The 20,917-nt window shown below is 57.4% G+C and overlaps 1 protein-coding gene across 2 annotated transcripts in view; it reads right to left on the bottom strand.

The window, feature by feature from the left end:
* Window positions 1–20,683, bottom strand: part of ITGA3 (integrin subunit alpha 3) — a gene marked incomplete at its 5' end in the record, with an annotated part of 30,331 nt that extends 9,648 nt beyond the window's left edge. For both annotated transcript variants that reach the window (XM_083877546.1, XM_083877545.1), the window contains 13 exons: window positions 37–183; window positions 770–906; window positions 990–1,057; window positions 1,144–1,230; window positions 2,679–2,815; window positions 3,604–3,692; window positions 4,274–4,467; window positions 5,246–5,453; window positions 6,419–6,502; window positions 7,267–7,516; window positions 8,743–8,825; window positions 8,916–9,037; window positions 20,487–20,683. In XM_083877546.1, coding sequence (XP_083733672.1) covers window positions 37–183; window positions 770–906; window positions 990–1,057; window positions 1,144–1,230; window positions 2,679–2,815; window positions 3,604–3,692; window positions 4,274–4,467; window positions 5,246–5,453; window positions 6,419–6,502; window positions 7,267–7,516; window positions 8,743–8,825; window positions 8,916–9,037; window positions 20,487–20,683 — 1,803 coding nt within the window. The remainder of the gene's footprint in view (window positions 1–36; window positions 184–769; window positions 907–989; window positions 1,058–1,143; window positions 1,231–2,678; window positions 2,816–3,603; window positions 3,693–4,273; window positions 4,468–5,245; window positions 5,454–6,418; window positions 6,503–7,266; window positions 7,517–8,742; window positions 8,826–8,915; window positions 9,038–20,486) is intronic.
* Window positions 20,684–20,917: the final 234 nt, after the last annotated feature.

Here is a 20,917-nt window from a genome sequence, read left to right as displayed (position 1 = left end):
GGGTGTCCCCAGTGACCCCCCAGGGTGTCCCCCCACCTTGGTCTCATTGTGGTGGGGCTGGTCCTGGTTGAGCACAGGGAAGGGGTCCAGGGAATGGGGGCCCAGGCGGAAGGTTCTGGGCCTTTCCAGCAGGGAATAGTTCATGGAGAGCACGATGGGGTGGAGCTTGTCCCGGACATTGTCCTGCAGGGGGGGACAGTCACACACAGGGGTCACCCCAAAAACTGCCCTGGATGTGTTTGGGGTCACCCCTTGGGTGGTGGCAGCAAAGGGAGAGACCCCAGAGACACCAAAGGGGGGGAAAAGGGAAAAGGGAAAAGGGAAAAGGGAAAAGGGAAAAGGAAAGGAAAGGAAAGGAAAGGAAAGGAAAGGAAAGGAAAGGAAAGGAAAGGAAAGGAAAGGAAAGGAAAGGAAAGGAAAGGAAAGGAAAGGAAAGGAAAGGAAAGGAAAGGAAAGGAAAGGAAAGGAAAGGAAAGGAAAGGAAAGGAAAGGGAGGATGGATAGAGGGAATGGAAGAAAGGAGGGATGGATGGAGAGAAGGCAGAGAAGGAGGGAAAGGAGAGAAGGAGAGGATGGAGAGAGGGAAGGAAGGGAAGGAAGGAGGAATGGAAGAAGGTATGGATGGATGGATGGATGGAGGGATGGAGGGATGGATGGATGAATGGACGGATGGATGGATGGAGGGATGGATGGAAGGATCCATGGAGGGATGGAAGGAGAAATGGAAGAAGGGACGGAAGGAGGGATGGAAGGAGGACAAGCCCCTCACCACCAGCAGCAGCTCCTGGGTCTGACACCGTGTCTCAGGCATGGAGAACTCCCCCGTGAACGTGGCCGACTGCGACCCCCAAAACCTGACCCGGGGCGGGTGCCGGTCCTTGTCGGCCTCCAGCGTGTACTGCAGGGCTGGGGGGACAACACCAGCTGTCCCACACCCTGTCCCCATGTCCCCAATGTCCCCAGAGCCCCCCCAACACCCCACAACTCACTGATCCTCTCGTTGTACTTGGGGTCCCCCGCGCTCTGGTTGTAGGAGAAGCACAACGTCACTGTCATGCTGTGGGGGGGACAAAAGGATTGTCACCCGAGCCACAAGTGCCACCAACAGCCTTGGGGACATCAGGGACACCTCAGGGGACTCACCAGGACTTGGGTGTGCACTGGGCAGGGTCCACCTTGCTGGGGGTCACAGTGAAGGTCTTGTCCAGGATGTTGATGACGGGTCGAGCTCTGGGCAGGGGTTGGGGTTGGATTGAGGCATTGATTTAGAAAAATTAAAAACTTCAGTCAAAATAGATAAGATAATGTAGCCAGGACTTCCCTTTTGCTAACAGGAGCCAGACTGAAGGAACTGATAAATCATAGAAGGAACTGATAAATCATTGAAGGAACTGATAAATCATAGAAGAAACTGATAAATCATAGAAGGAACTGATAAATCATAGAAGGAACTGATAAATCAGTGAAGGAACTGATAAACTATGGAAGGAACTGATAAACCATAGAAGGAACTGATAAATCATGGAAGGAACTGATGAATCATGGAAGGAACTGATAAATCACTGAAGGAACTGATAAATTATAGAAGGAACTGATAAATCTTGGAAGGAATTGATAAATCAGGGAAGGAAACTGATAAATCACTGAAGGAACTGATAAATCTTGGAAGGAACTGATAAATCAGTGGAGGAACTGATAAATCATAGAAAGAACTGATAAATCAGGGAAGGAACTGATAAATCTTGGAAGGAACTGATAAATCAGTGGAGGAACTGATAAAGCTTGGAAGGAACTGATAAATCATTGAAGGAACTGATAAATCATAGAAAGAACTGATAAATCAGGGAAGGAACTGATAAATCTTGGAAGGAACTGATAAATCAGTGAAGGAACTGATAAATCATAGAAAGAACTGATAAATCAGGGAAGGAACTAAAAAATCTTGGAAGGAACTGATAAATCAGGGAAGGAACTGATAAATCAGGGAAGGAACTGATAAATCACTGAAGGAACTGATAAATAATAGAAGGAACTGATAAATCTTGGAAAGAATTGATAAATCATTGAAGGAACTGATAAATAATAGAAGGAACTGATAAATCAGGGAAGGAACTGATAAATCAGGGAAGGAACTGATAAATCACGAATCCTGTCAAACCAGGCTTTTGCATCCTGAATAATCAATAGACCCCATGGATACAACACAATCATAAATCAAACAGTCCTGGAAAAAAACAGGATTCAGCTGTCACGAACACTAAAAGGTTAAAAAGTCAAAGAGAGGAAGACTCATCTTACTTCATCATTTTGGGACCCCACCCTATAAAAAAGACCACCGACCCATTTTAAAGAATAAACTACAGATGTTTAATGGCTTTTTGGGCTAATTACCATACGGAGCGGGGAATGGGATGTACCAGAGTTATGAATGTGCATTTGTAGTTTGTGTATTCAATACTCCTGGACATAAAAGACCCCGTGACCATCTGTAAATTGTGCTGTGTAATAAACAGACACTTTCTAACTTTAAACTGTTAGACAGTCTTTGTCCCTCACGGTTGGATATTGGTATTAGATCAATATCCAGAGTTTTTTAATAAATCAGGATGAGGCACCCCAGGGGTGACAGGACACAAATATTATATTTGTCCACTTTGTCCCTTTTGTCCCCCCTGTACCTGAGCAGGACGATGTGGTCGCTGAGGCTGCCCACCAGCAGATCTGGGTAGGAATTGCCATCCACGTCCAGGCCCCCGCTCAGGGAATATCCAAAGGTTGGGATCAGGGTAGGGCCCAGCTCTGACCCGCTGATCACCTGGGTTTGGGGTGGGGAAATGATATTTTTGGGTTTGAGAGGTTTTTTAGCCCTTCAAGAAGGTGCTGAGTTTTCCTCGAGGAAAAAAAAAATTCTCAAGAAAGTTTTTTCTCCTCAAAACAATCTTAATAAATTTTATTTTCTCAAAATAATCTTAATAAATTTTACTTCCTCAAAATAATCTTAATAAATTTTCTTTCCTCAAAATAATCTTAATAAATTTTACTTTCTCAAAATAATCTTAATAAACTTTACTTTCTCAAAATAATCTTAGTAAATTTTCCTTCCTCAAAATAATCTTAATAAACTTTACTTTCTCAAAATAATCTTAATAAATTTTCCTTCCTCAAAATAATCTTTGTCCAGGTGATGTTTTGCTGTTTAATCAATGGGATTAGAAAAGTGTTGTTCCTATTCACCCCAACCATGTTAAATTCGTATGGGAAATTTATAATTTATAAGATGTAAAAAAGTATAAAAATACTTTATAAAGTACTTTAAAAAGTACCTTATAAAAGTAGCAAAAATTAAACAATAAAAGCTTTTTTTTTTTTTTAATGTTTTTTTTTCCTTCTGAAATATTCGGAGTCTGTAATTTTCTTTGGTGTCCTACAGTGACAGGGCAGGGGGATCCAGCCCACCCCTCAATTCAGGGATGAACCCCCCGGATTTGGGTCTGGGGGTCCCCAAAGCCCCATTCAGGGATGAACCCCCTGGATTTGGGTCTGGGGGCTCCCCAAACCCCCCCAGCCCCACGGAGGCCCCTCCCCAGCCCTGGGGGTCGTTACCTGTCGGGGTCTGTCCCGCAGCCCCCGGGCGCTGCCGTGGTAGATGTAAACCTTGCCTGGCCCCTCAAAGGGAGCCCCCACGGCGATGTCTGGGGACAGGGGGGGCAGGAACAGGGTCAGCCCTGCCCTGGGACCCCCAAACTCCAGCCCAGAACCCTCAAATTCCTGTGAGACCCCCAAAGTCCAGCCCAAAGTCCCCCAATTTCCTCTGAGACCCCACAGATTCACCCCAGCAGGGAAAGGAGGGATGGACAGGAGGAATAACAGGACAATCAACACCCCAAACCTCTCCAGAGACCCCCAAACTCCAGCCCAAACCCCCCCAATTTCCTCTGGGACCCCCAAACTCCAGCCCACACCCCTCCAATTTCCTCTGAGACCCCCAAACTCCAGCCCATAACGCCCAATTTCCTCTGGGACCCCCAAACTCCAGCCCAAACCCCCCCAATTTCCTCTGAGCCCCCCAAACTCCAGCCCAAACCCCCCCAATTTCCTCTGAGACACCCAAACTCCAGCCCAAACCCCCCCAATCTCCTGTAAGACCCCCCAAACTCACCCCAGCAATGACAAACAAAAGAAATAAAGGCACAACCATCCCCCAAACCTCTCCCCACTCCCTCTCCTCCTCCAAAACCCCTCTCCCCACCCCAAAAAACCCCCAAAAACTCACCCTGGAACCCGTCCTGGTTGATGTCCCCAATGCTGGCCAGGGCAAAGCCAAACCCAGAGTAGCTGGGGCCGGTGAGGACCAGGGTGGGCAGCTCGGAGAAGCCCCCAGCCTCATTTATGTAGATAAAAACAGCCCCTCCCACCTCCTGCTTCCTCTCGAAGTAATAGGGGGCTCCCACCACCAGGTCCTGCCACCTGCAGGGGGGACAGGGAGGGGTTTGGGGAGGGGACAGGGGATGTCCCCAGGGGTGGGGGCATTCCTGGAGGGGTGGGGACATCCCTGGAGGGGTGGGGGCATCGCTGGAGGGGTGGGGGCATTGATGGAGGGGTGGGGGGAGAATGGGATTGGTCCCACTCCCCAAAAATAAACGCCCCAAGAGAGAGGTGGGAGTGCAGAGAGAGCTCAGGGGAGAGGGAGGGTGGGCTGGGTGAGACTCCCACCCTTGGGAGCTCCAGGTGAGACCCCCAGGTGAGACCTCCACCCTCAGGAGCTGCAGGATGCTCCAGGTGAGCCCCCTGCCGAGCCCCCCACCTGCCCCAGGTGAGCCTCCCACTCATCCCAGGTGAGCTGCAGGAATCCCCAGGTGAGGCCCAGATGAGCCCCCCACCCACTCCAGGTGAGCCGCAGGAATCCCCAGGTGAGCCCCTCACTCACCCAGGTGAGCCCCAGGTGAGCCCCTACCCACCCCAGGTGAGCCCCCCACTCACTGTGAGGAGCCACAGAAAGCCACAGGTGAGCCTCAGGTGAGACCCTACCCACCCCAGGAGAGCCCCCTCCTGCCTCAGGTGAGCCCCTCACCCACCCCAGATGAGCCCCCCACTCATCCCAGGTGAGCTGCAGGTATCCCCAGGTGAGCCCCTTACTCATCCCAGGTGAGCCCCAGGTGAGCCCCAGGTGAGACCCCCACTCACCCCAGGTGAGCCCCAGGTGACCCCCCATCTCACCCACCCTTGGGTGGTCTCCCCTCCTCACCCATCGCTGTTGAGATCCGCCAGGGCCAGGGCGCTGCCGAAGTAGGATCCCACCTGGGGGCCGGGCAGGAGCGCGCTGGGGGTCAGGGCCTGGCGCGCCCCCCGGCTCAGCAGCAGCACGGCCCCCGAGTGCCGGAACCGCGGCGCGCCCGTCACCACCGTCACCGCGGCCTGCTGCAGCACCGCGCGGGACACCTGCGCAGAGTAACCTGGGGGAGAGCCGAGGAGACCCCTGAGGTCACACCTGAGACCCCCAAGGTCACACCTGAGACCCCCGAGTTATCCGTGAGACCCTCCAAGTCTTCCCCTGAGACCCCCGAGTTATCCGTGAGACCCCTGAGGTCACACCTGAGACCCCCCGAGTTCTCCCCTGAGATCTCCGAGTTCTCCCCTGAGATCCCCCAGGTCACCCTGTGTCATCTCTGAGACCTCCCAAGTCCTTTCTGATACCCCCCAGGTCACCCCATGTCCTCTCTGAGACCCCCTGAGGTCACCTCGTGTCCTCCCTGAACATCCTGAGGTCACTCCGTGTCCTCCTTGACATCCCTGAGGTCACCTCGTGTCCTCCCTGAGTCCCTCCAAGGTCACCCCATGTCCTCCCTGAGAACCCCTGAGGTCACCCTGAGTCATCTCTGAGACTGCCCAAGTCCTCCCTGAGACCCCCCAAAAATGACCTTATGTCCTCCCTGAGACCCTCAAGGTCACCCCTTGTCCTCTGTGAGACCCTCCAAAATCACCTCATGTCCTCCCTGAGCCCCCCCAGGACCTCCTAAACCCCACCCTGAGCTCCTCCAGCCCCTGGGATATGGCTGGGAACGGCTCACACCCTCCTTAAGTGTCCCCTAAGTGTCCCCAAGTGTCCTGAAGTGTCCTGAAGTGTTTCCGAGTGTCCCTCAAGTGTCCCTTAAGTGTCCCCTGTTCCTTTAACGTCCACGCCCAAAATCCCACAGACCCCAAAGCTCCTCCTCAAGCCTCACATTCATATCAAATCTCTACCTCATAATAAAAAAATCCCCAAAAATCTCAAATCTCATATTCAAAAATCATGTTTTCCATGGCCCTGGATGTCACCCCAATGTCACCTCAGTGTCACCATCCCAGGGGGGTCCTGAAGCCTCTCTGAGCCCCCCCACCCCTATAACCCCCACCCCAAACCCCCCGGGGCCCCCCTCACCGATGTAGATGTTCCCATTCCTCTTGTTGGGGTAGGAGAAGTCGTGCAGGTCCCACATCTCCCTCTGGAGCACGTAATCCGTGCCTGTGGGGTGGGGAGGGGGCGGCCCCATAGCGGGGAGGGGGTCAGACCCATAGTGGGGTAAGGGGGTCCCGCAGAGGGGTCAGTCCCATAGAGGGGTGGGGGTCCCATAGAGGGGTGGAGGTCCCACAGAGGGGTAAAGGGTCCCATAGAGGGGTAAGGGGGTCCTACAGAGGGGTGGGGGTCCCACAGAGGGTTAAGGGTCAGCCCCATAGAGGGGTAAGGGGGTCCCACAGAGAGGTGAGGGTCTCACAGAGGGGTAAGGGGGTCAGCTCCACAGAGGGGTGGGGGTCAGTCCCACAGAGGGTTAAGGGTCAGCCCCACAGGGGCACCTTGGGAAGAGGGTACAGACCCCACGGGGTACACCCTGAGACCCCATTGTGAGGTACAGACCCCACTGAGGGGTACAGACACCAAGGGAGGACAGACCCCATAGGGATACAGACCCCATAGGGGAGTACAGACCCCACTGGGGGGACAGACCCCACTGGGGAAGGGGTACAGATCCCACAGGGGTACAGACCCCATAGAGGAGTACAGACCCCACCCCATGGGAGGACAGACCCCATAGGGGAGTACAGACCCCATTGTGGGGTACAGACTCCATTGGGGGATACAGACCCCATTCGGGGGTACAGACCCCATTGGGGGGGCACAGAACCCCATAGGGGGGTACAAACACCCTGGGCAAAGAAACACCCCCAAAACCAAGAAAACCCCCATTAAAACATGGGCTGGGGGTCCCCCTGCCCCTCTAGCACTCTCACCCTGCCAGTTGTAGGCCCCGGGCGCCCCGAAGTAGATGATGTTGGCCCCAAACCCGGCGCTGGCCCCCATCTGGCACATGCCGGTCTCGTCGGTGTCAGTGTTGGCGTTGCACATCTCGTTGTGGTACGTCTGCCACTCGTCCCCCAGGTCCAGGGACAGGTCGTTGCCCCGCACGTAACACCGGCCCACCATCCTCCTCTGCGCCTCGGCCCCCGACCACAGCACGCGGGTGTAGCGGTGGGCACACGCCTGGGGACATGGAGGGGACAGCTCAGGGACAGGGGACACACAGGGGACACACAGGGGACACATAGGAGACACACAGGGGACAGACCACAGCACGCGGGTGTAGCGGTGGGCACACGCCTGGGGACAGGGGACAGACAGGGGACACACAGCGGACAGATCAGGGACTGGGGACAGCCCAGGGAGTGACCACAGCACGCGGGTGTAGCGGTGGGCACACGCCTGGGGACATGGAGGGGACAGGGGACACACAGCGGACAGATCAGGGACAGCACAGGGACAGGGGACACACAGGGGACAGCTCAGGGAGTGACCCCAGCACATGGGCTGGGGACAGGGGACAGCTCAGGGAACAGGTCAGGGACAGCTCAGGGACAGGGGACACACAGGGGACAGCTCAGGGGACAGCTCAGGGACAGGGGACACAAAGGGGACAGCTCAGGGAGTGACCACAGCACATGGGTTGGGGACAGGGGGCAGCTTGGAGACAGGGGACAGACAGGGGACAGGCCACAGCACGCGGGTGTAGCGGTGGGCACACGCCTGGGGACAGGGGACAGGGACACAGAGGTTCAGGGGACACCCCAAAGCTGCAAAGAGCTGGATGTGTAAGGAACCAGAATCTGGGTGTGCAAAGAGCTGGGCGTGCAAGGAACAAGAACTTGAGCGTGCAAAGAACCAGAACCTGGGTGTGCAGATAGCTGGGTGTACAAGGAGCCAGAATCCAGGTGTGCAAGGAACCAGGATCTGGGTGTGCAAGGAACCAGAACCTGAGTGTGCAAGGAACCAGAATCTGGGCATGCAATGAGCTGGGAGCTGAGTGTGCAAGGAATTGGGATCTGGGTGTGCAAGGAACAGGGATATGAGTGTGCAAAGAACTGGGTGTGCGAGGACCCAGAACCTGGGTGTGCAAAGAGCTGGGCATGCAAGGAACCAGAACTTGGGTGTGCAAAGAGCTGGGGGTGCAAGGAACCAGGATCTGGGCGTGCAAAGAGCCAGGTGTGCAAGCAACCAGATTATGGGTGTGCAAATAACTGGGTGTGCAAATAACTGGGTGTGCAAATAGCTGGGCATGCAAGGAACCAGAACCTGGGCATGTAAGGAACTGGGCATGCAAAGAGCTGGACGTGCAAGGAACTGGGTGTGCAAGGAACCAGAATCTGGGTGTGCAAAGAGCCGGGTGTGCAAGGAACAGGGATCTGGGCGTGCACAGCTGCCCCCACACTCACCAGGACCCTCCCCGGCGGCTGCCGCTGGCTGGCCACTGTCACCCCCAGCCACATGTCCTCGATGATGGCCTTGTCCGGCTCATCTGTGGGGGGACACCCGGCCTCAGGGGGGGGTCCCCACTCCTGGGGAGGGGGTTTGGGGTGGTCACACACCTCGGGGAGGGGTCACCCACCTTTGATCTCGATGGCCAAGCGCTGGCAGTCCCTGGTGGTGGCACTGAGGGGACAGGAGTACACAGCGCCTGTCCTTGTCCCATTCACTGGCTCTGTGTCCTGGGGGGCCCCCACCAGCAGCCTGGGGGGCAGAAAGGGGATCAGGGGTGGGTTTGGGGGGCAGGAAAGGGGTCAGGGGTGAGTTTTGGGGGCCAGAAAAACTCCCCAACTCATTTTGGGGTGTCCAGGGGATGGGGACACTCAGGGGACAGGGGGACACGGTGCCCATCCATGTCCCATTCACTGGTTCTGCATCCTGGGGAGCAGGAAGGGGGGTCAGGGGTGGGTTTTGGGGGGCAGGAAAGTGGTCAGGGGTGGGTTTTGGGGAGTAGGAAAGGGGTCAGGGGTGGGTTTTGGGGGGCAGAAAAGGGGTCAGGGGTGAGTTTTGGGGGGCAGGAAAACTCCCCAACTCATTTTGGGGTGCCCTGGGGAGGGGGACACGGTGCCCATCCATGTCCCGTTCACTGGTTCTGCATCCTGGGGGGCAGGAAGGGGGTCAGGGGTGGGTTTTGGGGGCAGAAAGGAGTCAGAGGTGGGTTTTGGGGGGCAGGAAGGGGGTCAGAGGTGGGTTTTGGGGGGCAGAAAAGGGGTCAGGGGTGGGTTTTGGGGGGCAGCAAAGGGGTCAGGGGTGGGTTTTGGGGGGCAGAAAAGGGGTCAGGGGTGAGTTTTGGGGGGCAGCAAACCCTCCCAACTCATTTTGGGGTGCCCCGGTGAGAGGACACTTGGGGTACACCAGAGCTCTTTGCCCCCAGAGCAGTTTAACCCCAAAAAACGGGGTCACTCCCATCTCCAGGGCTGCCAGGGGGGACACGGGGGCCCCAAAATATTTTTAGGGACAGACTGACGCAATCACTACTCCCCTATTCCCCCCTCCAGACCCCAACCCAGCCCCACTGTGCATTTTGGGGTGGGAAAAGGGGTCACAGTGACCCCCCCAAACCTCACTGTGTTGTGGAGGGGACACAAAAAGGAGGAAGGGGCTGCTGAGCCCCCCCCAGCCCAGCCCAGGACCCCTCCCCAGGCCGGGTAAACCCCCCTGGGCCCCCCTCGGTCCCTCCCGGCCCCAGAACAGCTGTAGAGTGTCCCGGAGACAGGGCCAGACCCCGGGATGGGGCGGGACGGGACAGGGGCAGTGACCCCCCCCGGGACAGGGGAGGGGGTGGGATGGACACACTGCAGCCGGGACAGACAGACGGACTTCAGCCAGGACAAATGGATGGCCCTAATCCCAAATAAACACTCTGAATCCAGGACAGACAGACGGCCCGAATCCAGGACAAATGGACACCCCTAATCCCAAATAAACACTCCGAGTCCAGGACAAATGGACACCCCGAATCCAGGACAAACGGACACCCCGAATCCAGGATGAACAGACACCCCATATCTGGGATAAATGGACACCCTGAATCCAGGACAAACGGACACCCTATATCTGGGATAAATGGACACCCCGAATCCAGGACGAACAGACACCCTATATCTGGGATAAATGGACACCCTGAATCCAGGACAAATGGACACCCCTAATCCCAAAAAAATACCCCTTATTTGGGATGGATACCCCTCATTCAGGACAGACAGACACCCCACATCTGGGACAAACAGGCAGGATGGACACCCCGAATCCAGGACAAACAGACACCCCTAATCCCAAATAAACATCCCTTATCTGGGATGGACACCCTGCACCTGGGACAGACAGACACACACCCCTCACCCAGGACAAACACCCCTCATCCCAGACAGACACTCCTCATCTGGGACAGACGGACACCTCTCATCCAGGACAAACACCCCCAACCCCGGACAGACGGACACGTCCGGGCTGTCCCAGCACAGGGAGGTGACAGGTGCGCAGGGCTGGCCCGGGGGGGGACACTGTCATTGTCACTGGGGCTGGATGTGTCCCCAGGGACCAGGGGGGACATTGTCACTGTCCCTGGGGCTGGATGTCCCCAGGAAGGTGTCGGGGACATTGTCATTGTCACTGTGGCTGGATGTCCCCAGGAAGATGTTGGGGACATTGTCATTGTCCCTGTGGCTGGATGTCCCCAGGAAGGTGTCAGGGACACCCCAGGCAGGGCACCGTGGGCCTGGCACGGCTGGAAGGTTCCGGAAGGACCGGCCTTTCCGCCGGGAAGTCCTTGGGGACCTCGGGGACAATGGCCTGGAGGTGGCTCTGCTGGGGAGGAAGTGCCTCGCTCGGGCAGGGAGGACACAGGGGGGACACGGAGGGGACACGGCACCCAGGACATGGGGGACACAGCATCCAGGACATGGAGAAGACACAGGGGGGACACGGCACCCAGGACATGGAGAGGACACAGCATCCAGGATGTGGCACCCAGGACATGGTGGGGACACAGGGGAGACACAGGGGGGACATGGCACCCAGGACATGGAGGGGACACAGGGGGGACACAGGGGGGACACGGCACCCAGGATGTGGCACCCAGGACATGGAGGGGACACAGGGGGGACACAGGGGGGACACGGCACCCAGGATGTGGCACCCAGGACATGGAGGGGACACAGGGGGGACACAGGGGGGACACGGCACCCAGGATGTGGCACCCAGGACATGGAGGGGACATGGGGGGGACACCGGGGGGACACAGGGGGGACACTGCACTCAGGACATGGCACCTGGGACTGGGCCATGTCCCACTGTTCTCATCCCACAACCAGGGGACAGGACTGTGTCCCGCTGTCCCCAGGACAGGACAGGGCAGAACCGTGTCCCTCTGTCCCCATCCCACAGCCGGGGCACAGGACAGCACAGAACCCTGTCCCATGTCCCCAGGACAGGACAGGGTCATGTCCCATGTCCCCAGGACAAGACAGAATGATGTCCCGTGTCCCCAAGACAGGGAGCGGCTGGGGGACAGGACAGGACAGGACAGGGCTGTGTCCCGGTGTCCCCATCCCACGGCCAGAGGACAGGGCTGTCCCCAGCAGGGCCATGTCCCACTGTCCCCATCCCACAACCAGGAGACAGGACAGGGCAGGACCATGTCCCGTGTCCCCAGGACAGGACAGAACGATGTCCCGTGTCACCAGGGCAGGGAACGGCTGGGGGACAGAACCGTGTCCTTCTGTCCCCATCCCACAGCCAGGAGACAGGACAGGACAGGGCCGTGTCCCGCTGTCCCCATCCCACAGCCAGGGGACAGAACCGTGTCCTGCTGTCCCCAGGACAGGGAGCGGCCAGGGGACAGGACAGGGCCATGTCCCATGTCCCCAGAACAGGGAACAGCCAGGGGACAGGACAGGACAGAACCGTGTCCTGCTGTCCCCAGGACAGGGAGCAGCCAGTGGACAGGACAGGACAGGATAGGACAGAACAAGGGCAGGACAGAACCATGTCCCGCTGTCCCCAGGGCAGGGCCCAGGACAGGACAGGACAGGACCACGTCCCGTGTCCCCAGAACAGGGAACAGCCAGGGGACAGGACAGGACAGAACCATGTCCCATGTCCCCAGGACAGCACAGAACCATATCCTGCTGTCTCCAGGACAGGACAGAACCATGTCCCATGTCCCCAGGGCAGGGAGCGCCCAGGAGACAGAACCATGTCCTGTGTCCCCAGGGCAGGGAACGGCCAGGGGACAGGACAGGGCCATGTCCCACTGTCCCCAGGACAGGGAGTGGCCAGGGAACAGGACAGGACAGAACCATGTCCCATGTCCCCAGGGACAGCACAGAACCATATCCTGCCGTCTCCAGGACAGGACAGAACCATGTCCCATGTCCCCAGGACAGCACAGAACCATATCCTGCTGTCTCCAGGACAGGACAGAACCATGTCCCATGTCCCCAGGATAGGGAGCGCCCAGGAGACAGAACCATGTCCTGTGTCCCCAGGGCAGGGAACGGCCAGGGGACAGGACAGGACAGGGCCATGTCCCGCTGTCCCCAGGGCAGGGAACGGCCAGGGGACAGGACAGGACAGGGCCATGTCCCACTGTCCCCAGGGCAGGGAACGGCCAGGGGACAGGACAGGACAGGGCCATGTCCCACTGTCCCCAGGGCAGGGCGCGCCGGGCGCCGCCGAGCAATGCAATGAAGGATGCGATGAGCAGAACGGGCAGGTCCGGGCGGCCCCGGCCCTGAGTCACAGCCCAGGCACAGCAGGAATGCGGGGCCCCGGGGCAGCCCCAGCCCCGGCACGTCGAGACCCCCCTCCCGGGCCGGCTGAGTCAGCTTTGGGGCGGGGAAAAACCCCAAAAATAAATAAAAAATAAAATAAAAGGGGGGGTTGGTGCAGGCAGGAATGTCAGGATTGGGGTGTGGGGGAAAAAAGGGAAAGGGGAAAGGGAGAAGGGGAAAGGGGAAAGGGGAAAGGGAAAAGGGAGAAGGGAAAAGGGAAAGGGAAAAAGGGAAGGGGAAAAGGGGAAAGGGAAAGGGGAAAAGGGAAAAGGGAAAGGGGAAAGGGAAAAGGGGAAAGGGAAAAGGGGAAAGGGGAAAAGGGAAAGGGGAAAGGGAAAAGGGGAAAGGGGAAAGGGGAAAGGGGAAAGGGGAAAGGGGAAAGGGGAAAGGGGAAAGGGGAAAGGGAGAAGGGAAAGAGAAAAGGGGAAGGGAAGGAGGGGGGGGCAGGGCGCTGCCAGCTCGGTACAAAGGAATGTCCTCCCCCCAAAATCCCGGCGGGGCACAAGGGGCACCATTGTCCCTTTTACCTGCGGGGGAAGTGACTCAGGGCAGCTGCTGTGAGTCACGGATGGGGGGGGTGCTGTGCCATGGTCTGAACCCACAGCCTGAACCCCATCAGGTCCTGTCCCAAACCCCACCGGGACCTGTCCTACAGCCTGGACCCCACTGGGACCTGCCCCATATCCCCAAATCCCACTGGGACCTGCCCCATATCCCCAAACCCCATCAGGAACTGCCCCACACACCCCAAACCCCACCTGGACCTGCCACAAACACCCCAAACCCCACCTGGACCTGCCCCACACCCCAAACCCCATCAGGACCTGCCCTAAACCTCCCAAACACCCCAAACCTCACCAGGACCTGTCCCACATACCCCAAACCCCACCAGGACCTGTCCCACACACCCCAAACCCCATCAGGAACTGCCCCACACACCCCAGACACCCCAAACCCCACCTGGACCTGCCCCACACCCCAAACCCCATCAGGACCTGCCCTAAACCTCCCAAACACCCCAAACCTCACCAGGACCTGTCCCACATACCCCAAACCCCATCAGGACCTGCCCCACACCCCCTAAACACCCCAAACCCCATCAGGACCTGCCCCAAACCTCCCAAACACCCCAAACCCCACCAGGACCTGCCCCAGACACCCCAAACCCCACCTGGACCTGTCCCACACACCCCAAACATCCCAAACCCCACCAGGACCTGTCCCAGACACCAAACCCCACCTGGACCTGCCCCACACACCCCAAACACCACCAGGACCTGGCCCACACACCCCAAACATCCCAAACCCCATCAGGATCTGCCACAAACCCCATCAGGAACTGCCCCGAACACCCCAAACCCCACCTGGACTTGCCCCAAACACCCCAAACCCCATCAGAACCTGCCCCACACACCCCAAACACCCCAAACCCCACCTGGAACTGCCCCAAACCCCACCGAGACCTGCCCCAAACCCAAACCCCCCCAGTCCCTGCATCCCCTTGGGTGTCCCCCCAGGCTCCCCCGGTGGTCCCGGCACAGGGAGGGGTCTGGAGCCCACCCAAAACCCAGAGCAGCTCCTGCTGCCTCCAGCCAAAATTCCCTGCACGGAGCCCACCCGCAAATCTGGGAAAAAAAAAAAGGGAAAAATTCAGGACCAGGGGGGGTCCCACCCACCCAGGGGTGTCCCCAACCCACCCAGGGGTGCCCCCAACCCACCCAGGGGTGCCCCCAACCAGCACAGGAGTCAATAAAATCCTCCTGGGGGTCCCTATAAAGCAGAATTTGGGGTTTTTTTGGGTTTTGTGACGCTGATCTCGATGCCAGGGAGTTGGGATTAAGTTTGGGGATGGACAAACAGCGGAATGAGGGGGAGGACGGGGAGGGAGAAAAGCAGGAATGTGAGGCCGAGTTCCATCCTAATCCTCCCCTGGAGAACTGAGGGGGTGGAGGAAACCCGGGGGGGGTTGATGGAAACCCCAGGGGGGGCTGGAAAAAGGAGAAATTGGGAATTGTGGCCACCAGGATCCCCAAATTGAGGCCCCCAAAACGGGTTGGAAGAGGTGGGGATGGGAGAAAATCCCACCCAGGACAACTCTGGAGACCCCCCCAGAGACCCCTCCCCAAGGGGCAGAGAGGGGAGAACCAGAAAGAGGTTTTTTGGGGAAGGGGATGCTCCAGACCCCCCAAATTTGTGCCATGAGGGTCCCTGAACTGAAAAATCCACCCAGAGAGCAGCAGGGAGAGGTTTTTTTTGGGGGGAAGGGGATGCTCCAGACCCCAGCCCAGCTCCCCAAATTTCTGAGCTGAAAAAATCCACCCAGGGAGAAACAGGCAGAGATTTTTTGGGGACGAGGATGCTCCAGACCCCCCATATTTGTGCCATGGGGGTCCCTGAACTGAAAAATCCACCTGGAGAGGAGCAAGGAGAGGTTTTTTTTTTTGGGGAAGGGGATGCTCCAGACCCCAGCCCAGCTCCCCAAATTTCTGCCATGGGGGTCCCTGAACTGAAAAAATCCACCCAGGGAGGAACAGACAGAGATTTTTTGGGGAAGGGGATGCTCCAGACCCCAGACCTCAAATTTCTGAGCTGAAAAAATCCACCTGGGGAGGAACAAACAGAGATTTTTTGGGGAAGGGGATGTTCCAGACCCCCTAAATTTCTGCCATAGGGGGTCCCTGAACTGAAAAAATCCACCCAGGGAGGAACAGGGAGAGATTTTTGGGGAAGGGGATGCTCCAGACCCCCCAAATTTCTCCCATGAGCTGAAAAAATCCACCTGGGGGAAGGAGCCGGGAGAGGGAGCGACGGGTCCTGGAGGGGACGGACAGACGGACGGACGGATGGACAGATGGACAAATGGACGGACAAACGGACGGACAGACCCCCCTCCTCCTCCCCCTGCCCTGCAGGACCCCACGGGCCTCGGGCCAAGGCAGGGGAAGCTCAGCCAAGTCCAGAAACGCACAAAAAAAATATTAAAATATCCCAGCCTGGGAATGGGGCCAGGAGAGAGTTTTCCTCACCAGCTGGAAAATGGGAAGACCCCCAGGCACAGCCCCAAAACCCCCCCTGGATGTGAATTTTTTTTTTTTAGGTTTGGTTTGGGGTTTTTTGGGGGGTTTTTTTGGTGGGGTTTTTTTGTTTGTTTTTTTTGGGGTTTTTTTGGTTTGTTTTTTTTTTGTTTGGTTTTGGGTTTGGGTTTTTTGGGGTTTTTTTGGTTTTGATTTTGCTTTTTTTGTTTTTTTTTTTTTCGGTTTGGTTTGGGGGTTTTTTTTGTTTGTTTTTGGTTTGGTTTTTTGGGTTTTTTTTGTTTTGTTTTGTTTTGGTGGGTTATTTTGGGTTTTGGGGGTTTTTTTGGGGTTTTTTTTGTTTTTTTTGGTTTGGGTTGGGTTGGGTTTTTTTGGTTTGGGTTTTTTGTTAGTTTTTTGTTTTGGGTTTTTTTTTGTTTTGGTGGGGGTTTTTTTGATTTTTGGGGTTTTTTTTTAATTTGGTTTGGGTTGGGTTTTTTCGGTTTTTGTTTTGTTTTGTTTTTGGTGGGTTTTTTTGGTTGGTTTTTTTTTTGGGGGGGGGGGTTGTGGTGCTTTTTTGTTGTTTTTGTTGTTGTTGTTGTTGTTGTTGTTGTTTGGTTTTTTTTAGTTTTTTCCCAACTTTCCCGCCGTGCCTCAGTTTCCCCCGGTGTCACCCCCAAACCCCTCCCCGGGCTGGGAGCGGCCGGAGCTCCCTTATCTCACCCAGAGCTGATAACAAACCCCCGCTCTCACCTGGCCCCGGGAGGGACCAACAAACAAAACCTTTGCTTGGGCAAAACTCAAAAAAATGCGGAAAAAAAATTGGATGTGGGTGGGGGGGGGTTAATTCCAGCCTGGATCCCCCTGGGAAATGGGAATTTCATTGGGAATTGGGGAATTTTGGGGGGATTTCTCAGGTCCCAAAAGGCGGGGGAAAAGGGGAGCCACAACCCCAAAAAATAAATAAATTCAGGACTCACCCTCCCTGTACCGGGCGGTGACAGGAAAAGGGACATTTAAGGGACATTTCCTGTCCCCACCCCGCACCTGCCACCGCTGGGAACGGGGGGATCCCAAAATGGGGGGACCCAAAAATGGGGGGACCCCAAAATGGGGGGAACCCAAAATGGGGGGACCCCAAAATGGGGGGAACCCAAAACGGGGGGATCCCAAAATGGGGGGAGCTCAAAATGGGGGGACCCAAAAACGGGGGGACCCCAAAATGGGGGGAACCCAAAATGGGGGTGGCACAAAACGGGGGGATCTCAAAATGGGGGGACCCAAAAACGGGGGATCCCAAAATGGGGGAACCCCAAAATGGGGATGCCACAGAATGGGGGGACCCAAAAACGGGGGGACCCCAAATCCCAGGATGGCCCTAAACGGGGGGACTCTAAACCGGGGGGACCCCAAAACTGGGATGGTCCAAAATGGGGGGACCCCAAATTGGGGGTGTCCCAAAATGGGGGGACCCCAAACCCGGGATGACCCAAACCGGGGGGACTCCAAAACCGAGACACCCCAAATCCCCCAAACCAGGCAAAACCTAAACAGGGGGGACTCCAAAACCTGGACACGCCAAACCGGGCGCACACCAAACCCCCCAAACTCCGAACGTGGGACGCCCCAAAACGGGGGGACCCAGAACCCCCAAACCGGGCACTTCCCAAAACAGGGACACCCCAAACCCTCCAAAGCCGGGACGCCTCAAAACCAGAATGCCCCAAACCGAGGACACCCCAAAACCGGCGACACCCGAACCCAGGGACGCCCCAAACCAGGGGGACCCCGAACTCCGGACGCTCCAAAACCGGGGCAACGCCAAAACCGGGGACACCCCAAAACCGGGGAATACCCAACACCCCGGATACCCCAAAACCGGGGACACCACAAAATCCAGACGCTCCAAAGCTGCCAAACCCCGGGACACCCCAAAACCCGAGGACATCCCAAAACCGGGGACCCCCTAAACCCGAGACACCCCAAACCCGCCAAATGCGGGACACCCCAAAACCGGGGAACACTCCAAACCCAGAACACCCCAAACCTGGGATACCCCAAAACTGGGGACACCCCAGGACAGGGAGGGAGTCCCGAGTGTTCTCCAGGACAGGGAGAGGGGTCCCGAGTGTCCCCCAGGGCAAGTCCCGAGTGTCCCCAGAGACAGGGGGGGGGGGTCCTGAGTGTCCCCAGGACAGGGAAGGGGGTCCCAGGACAGAGGGGGGATCCCAGGACAGGGGGGTCCCAAGTGTCCCCCCAGGACAGGGAGGGGGGTCCTGAAGCCCCCCAGGACATTGGGGGGGTCCCAGGACAGAGGGGGGGGGGGGGTCCCAGGACAGGACGGGGGGTCCCAAACCACTCCAGGGCATTGGGGGGGGGGTCCCAGAACAGGGAAAGGGGTCCCAAACCCCCTCCCCAGGGCATTGGGGGGGTCCCAGAACAGGGAAGGGGGTCCCAGAGCATTGGGGGGGGGGGGTCCCAGGACAAGTTGGGGGGGTCCCAGGACAGGACAGGGGGTCTCAGGGCAGGGGGGGGTCTCCAGTGTCCCCCAAGGCAGAGGGGGGGTCCCGAATGTCCCCCAGGGCATTGGGGGGACCCAGAACAGGGAAAGGGGGTCCCAAACCCCCCCCAGGGCATTGGGGGGGGTCCTGAATGTCCCCCCAGGACAGGGGAGGGGGGTCCCAGGGCATTTTAGGGGTCCCAGGACAGGACAGGAGATCCCAAACCCCCCCCAGAGCATTGGGGGGGTCCCAGAACAGGGGAGGGGTCCCAGGACAAGAAAAGGGGTCCCAAAACAGGAGGGAGGGTCCCAAACCCCCTCCCCAGGGCAGCGCTCCCTCCTCCCCAGTTCCTCATTCCCCAAATCCATCCCTGGAATGCGGAGCGGCCCCGGCAGCTGCTCCCAAAACCCCCCCGGGGGGAAAAATCCGGATATTTGGGGGGTTTCCCAAAAAAATGGGACCTTTGGGGGGTCTCCCAAAAATCCCAGAGCCGGGAGAACCGGCAAAAAAAAAAAATAAAATAAAATAGATCTGTGAGCCGGGGGAAGGTGATTCAGAAAAAAATAAATAATAATAATAAATTTGTGCCCTTGAGGGATTAAAAAAAAAAATAAAAAAAATCCAGCGTTGGAGGAGGAGATTTGTTTTGTGCGGGAATTCCCGGCCCGGGAGGGGTCGGGACAGGGATTTTGGGGTCGGGAAAAAGGATTTTTTGGGGGGGGAAAGTGATTTTTTTGCGGGGGAAAAGGGATTTTTTTGGGGGGGACAGGGATTTTTTTGGGGAAAAAAGGATTTTTTGGGGGAAACAGGGATTTTTTTGGGGGGAAAAAGGATTTTTTGGGGGGGGAATAGGGATTTTAGGAGAGGACAGGGATTTTGAGGGGGAAAAAGGGATTTTTTGGGGGGAAAAAAGGGATTTTTTGGGAGGAACAGGGATTTTTTTGGGAACAGGGATTTTTTTGGGAACAGGGATTTTTTTTGGGGGAAAAGGGATTTTTGGGGTCCAGGACAGGGATTTTGGGGAGGGGGGACACAGCGGGTGACAGCGCTGGGATGTCACGGTCACTGCTCCAATTGAAAAGGGATTTTTTTGGGGTTTTTTTTGTCGGGTTTTTGGCAAGAACAAGAGTCCAACAGGTCCCTGAACCTCGAACCGGGACTGGGGGGGCACAGGGGGGGCTCCGGGACCCCCCCAAAAAAAATCACTGAGAAAAGGCACAAGAAGGGGAGACCCCCCCCAAAAAAAGGGACCCCCCCCTTTTATGTCCATAGGGACCCCTCCCCATGTGGGACCCCCATCCCAAAGTGGGTTTGGGACCCCCTCAAACCCTATTGGCGACCCCTGACCCTAATGGGGACCCCTCCCCAAATTCCCCAGGCACCCCCATCCCAATGGAGGGGGGGGGGGGCTCCTCGCCCACCCCCCATGGGAGACCCCCCCAAACTCATGGGAGACCCCCCAAACCCTATTGACGACCCTGACCCTATTGATGACCCTGACCCTAATGAGGACCCCCCCCAAATTCCCCAGGACCCCCCCCATTCCAAATTCCCAAGGGACCCCTCCCCAAATTCCCCAGGGATCCCCATCCCAAGGGGGGGCTCCTCGCCCACTCCCATGGGGGATCCTCCTAAACCCTATTGACGACCCCGACCCTAATGAGGACCCCCCTCAAATCCCCAGGACCCCCTTCCAATTCACCAGGACCCCCCCAAAAAAATTCCCCAAACCCCCCCCAGCTCACAGGTAAAGCGCTGTCTCACTCTCCTCCTCCTCCTCCTCACCAGAGCCCCCCAAACCCACCGTAGACCCCCCGGAGACCCCTCCCCATATCACAGGTAACCCCCCCCCCATCCCGGTACTCACAGGCTCCTCTCCCCGCTCTCCTCCCGGTGCAGCGCCACCGAGAAACCGAACAAAGCTCCTGCGGGGCCCTCCTTGAGCACGGGGAAGGTGCGGTCCAGGTTAAAAGCGGCGGCGGTCCCGAGGAACACCGGGAGGAGCCCCCAGAGCAATCCCGGTAAGGGCGGCGGCGGCAGCGACGGGCGGCGGCGACGCGCCATGTCCCGCACCGGCCACCGTAGGGCTCCCCCCCCTCCCTCCCCTGCAGCCCCACCGGGCCCCGGTGCGCGCGGGGAGGGGCGGGGCTAATCAGGGGGCGTGGGCATGGTTCGGTAGGGGGCGTGGTTAATTGGAGGAGGGCGTGGTTTGAGGAGTAGGGGGCGTGGTTAATGGGGTTGAGGGCGCGCCCCTTAAAGGGAAGGGAAGGGAAGGGAAGGGAAGGGAAGGGAAGGGAA

Source organism: Zosterops lateralis (genome assembly GCF_965231275.1).
Source record: "Zosterops lateralis genome assembly, chromosome: 24".
NCBI lineage: Eukaryota > Metazoa > Chordata > Aves > Passeriformes > Zosteropidae > Zosterops > Zosterops lateralis.
The sequence above is the reverse complement of the archived record's forward strand: the minus strand, read 5'-3'. Positions and strand labels throughout refer to the sequence as shown.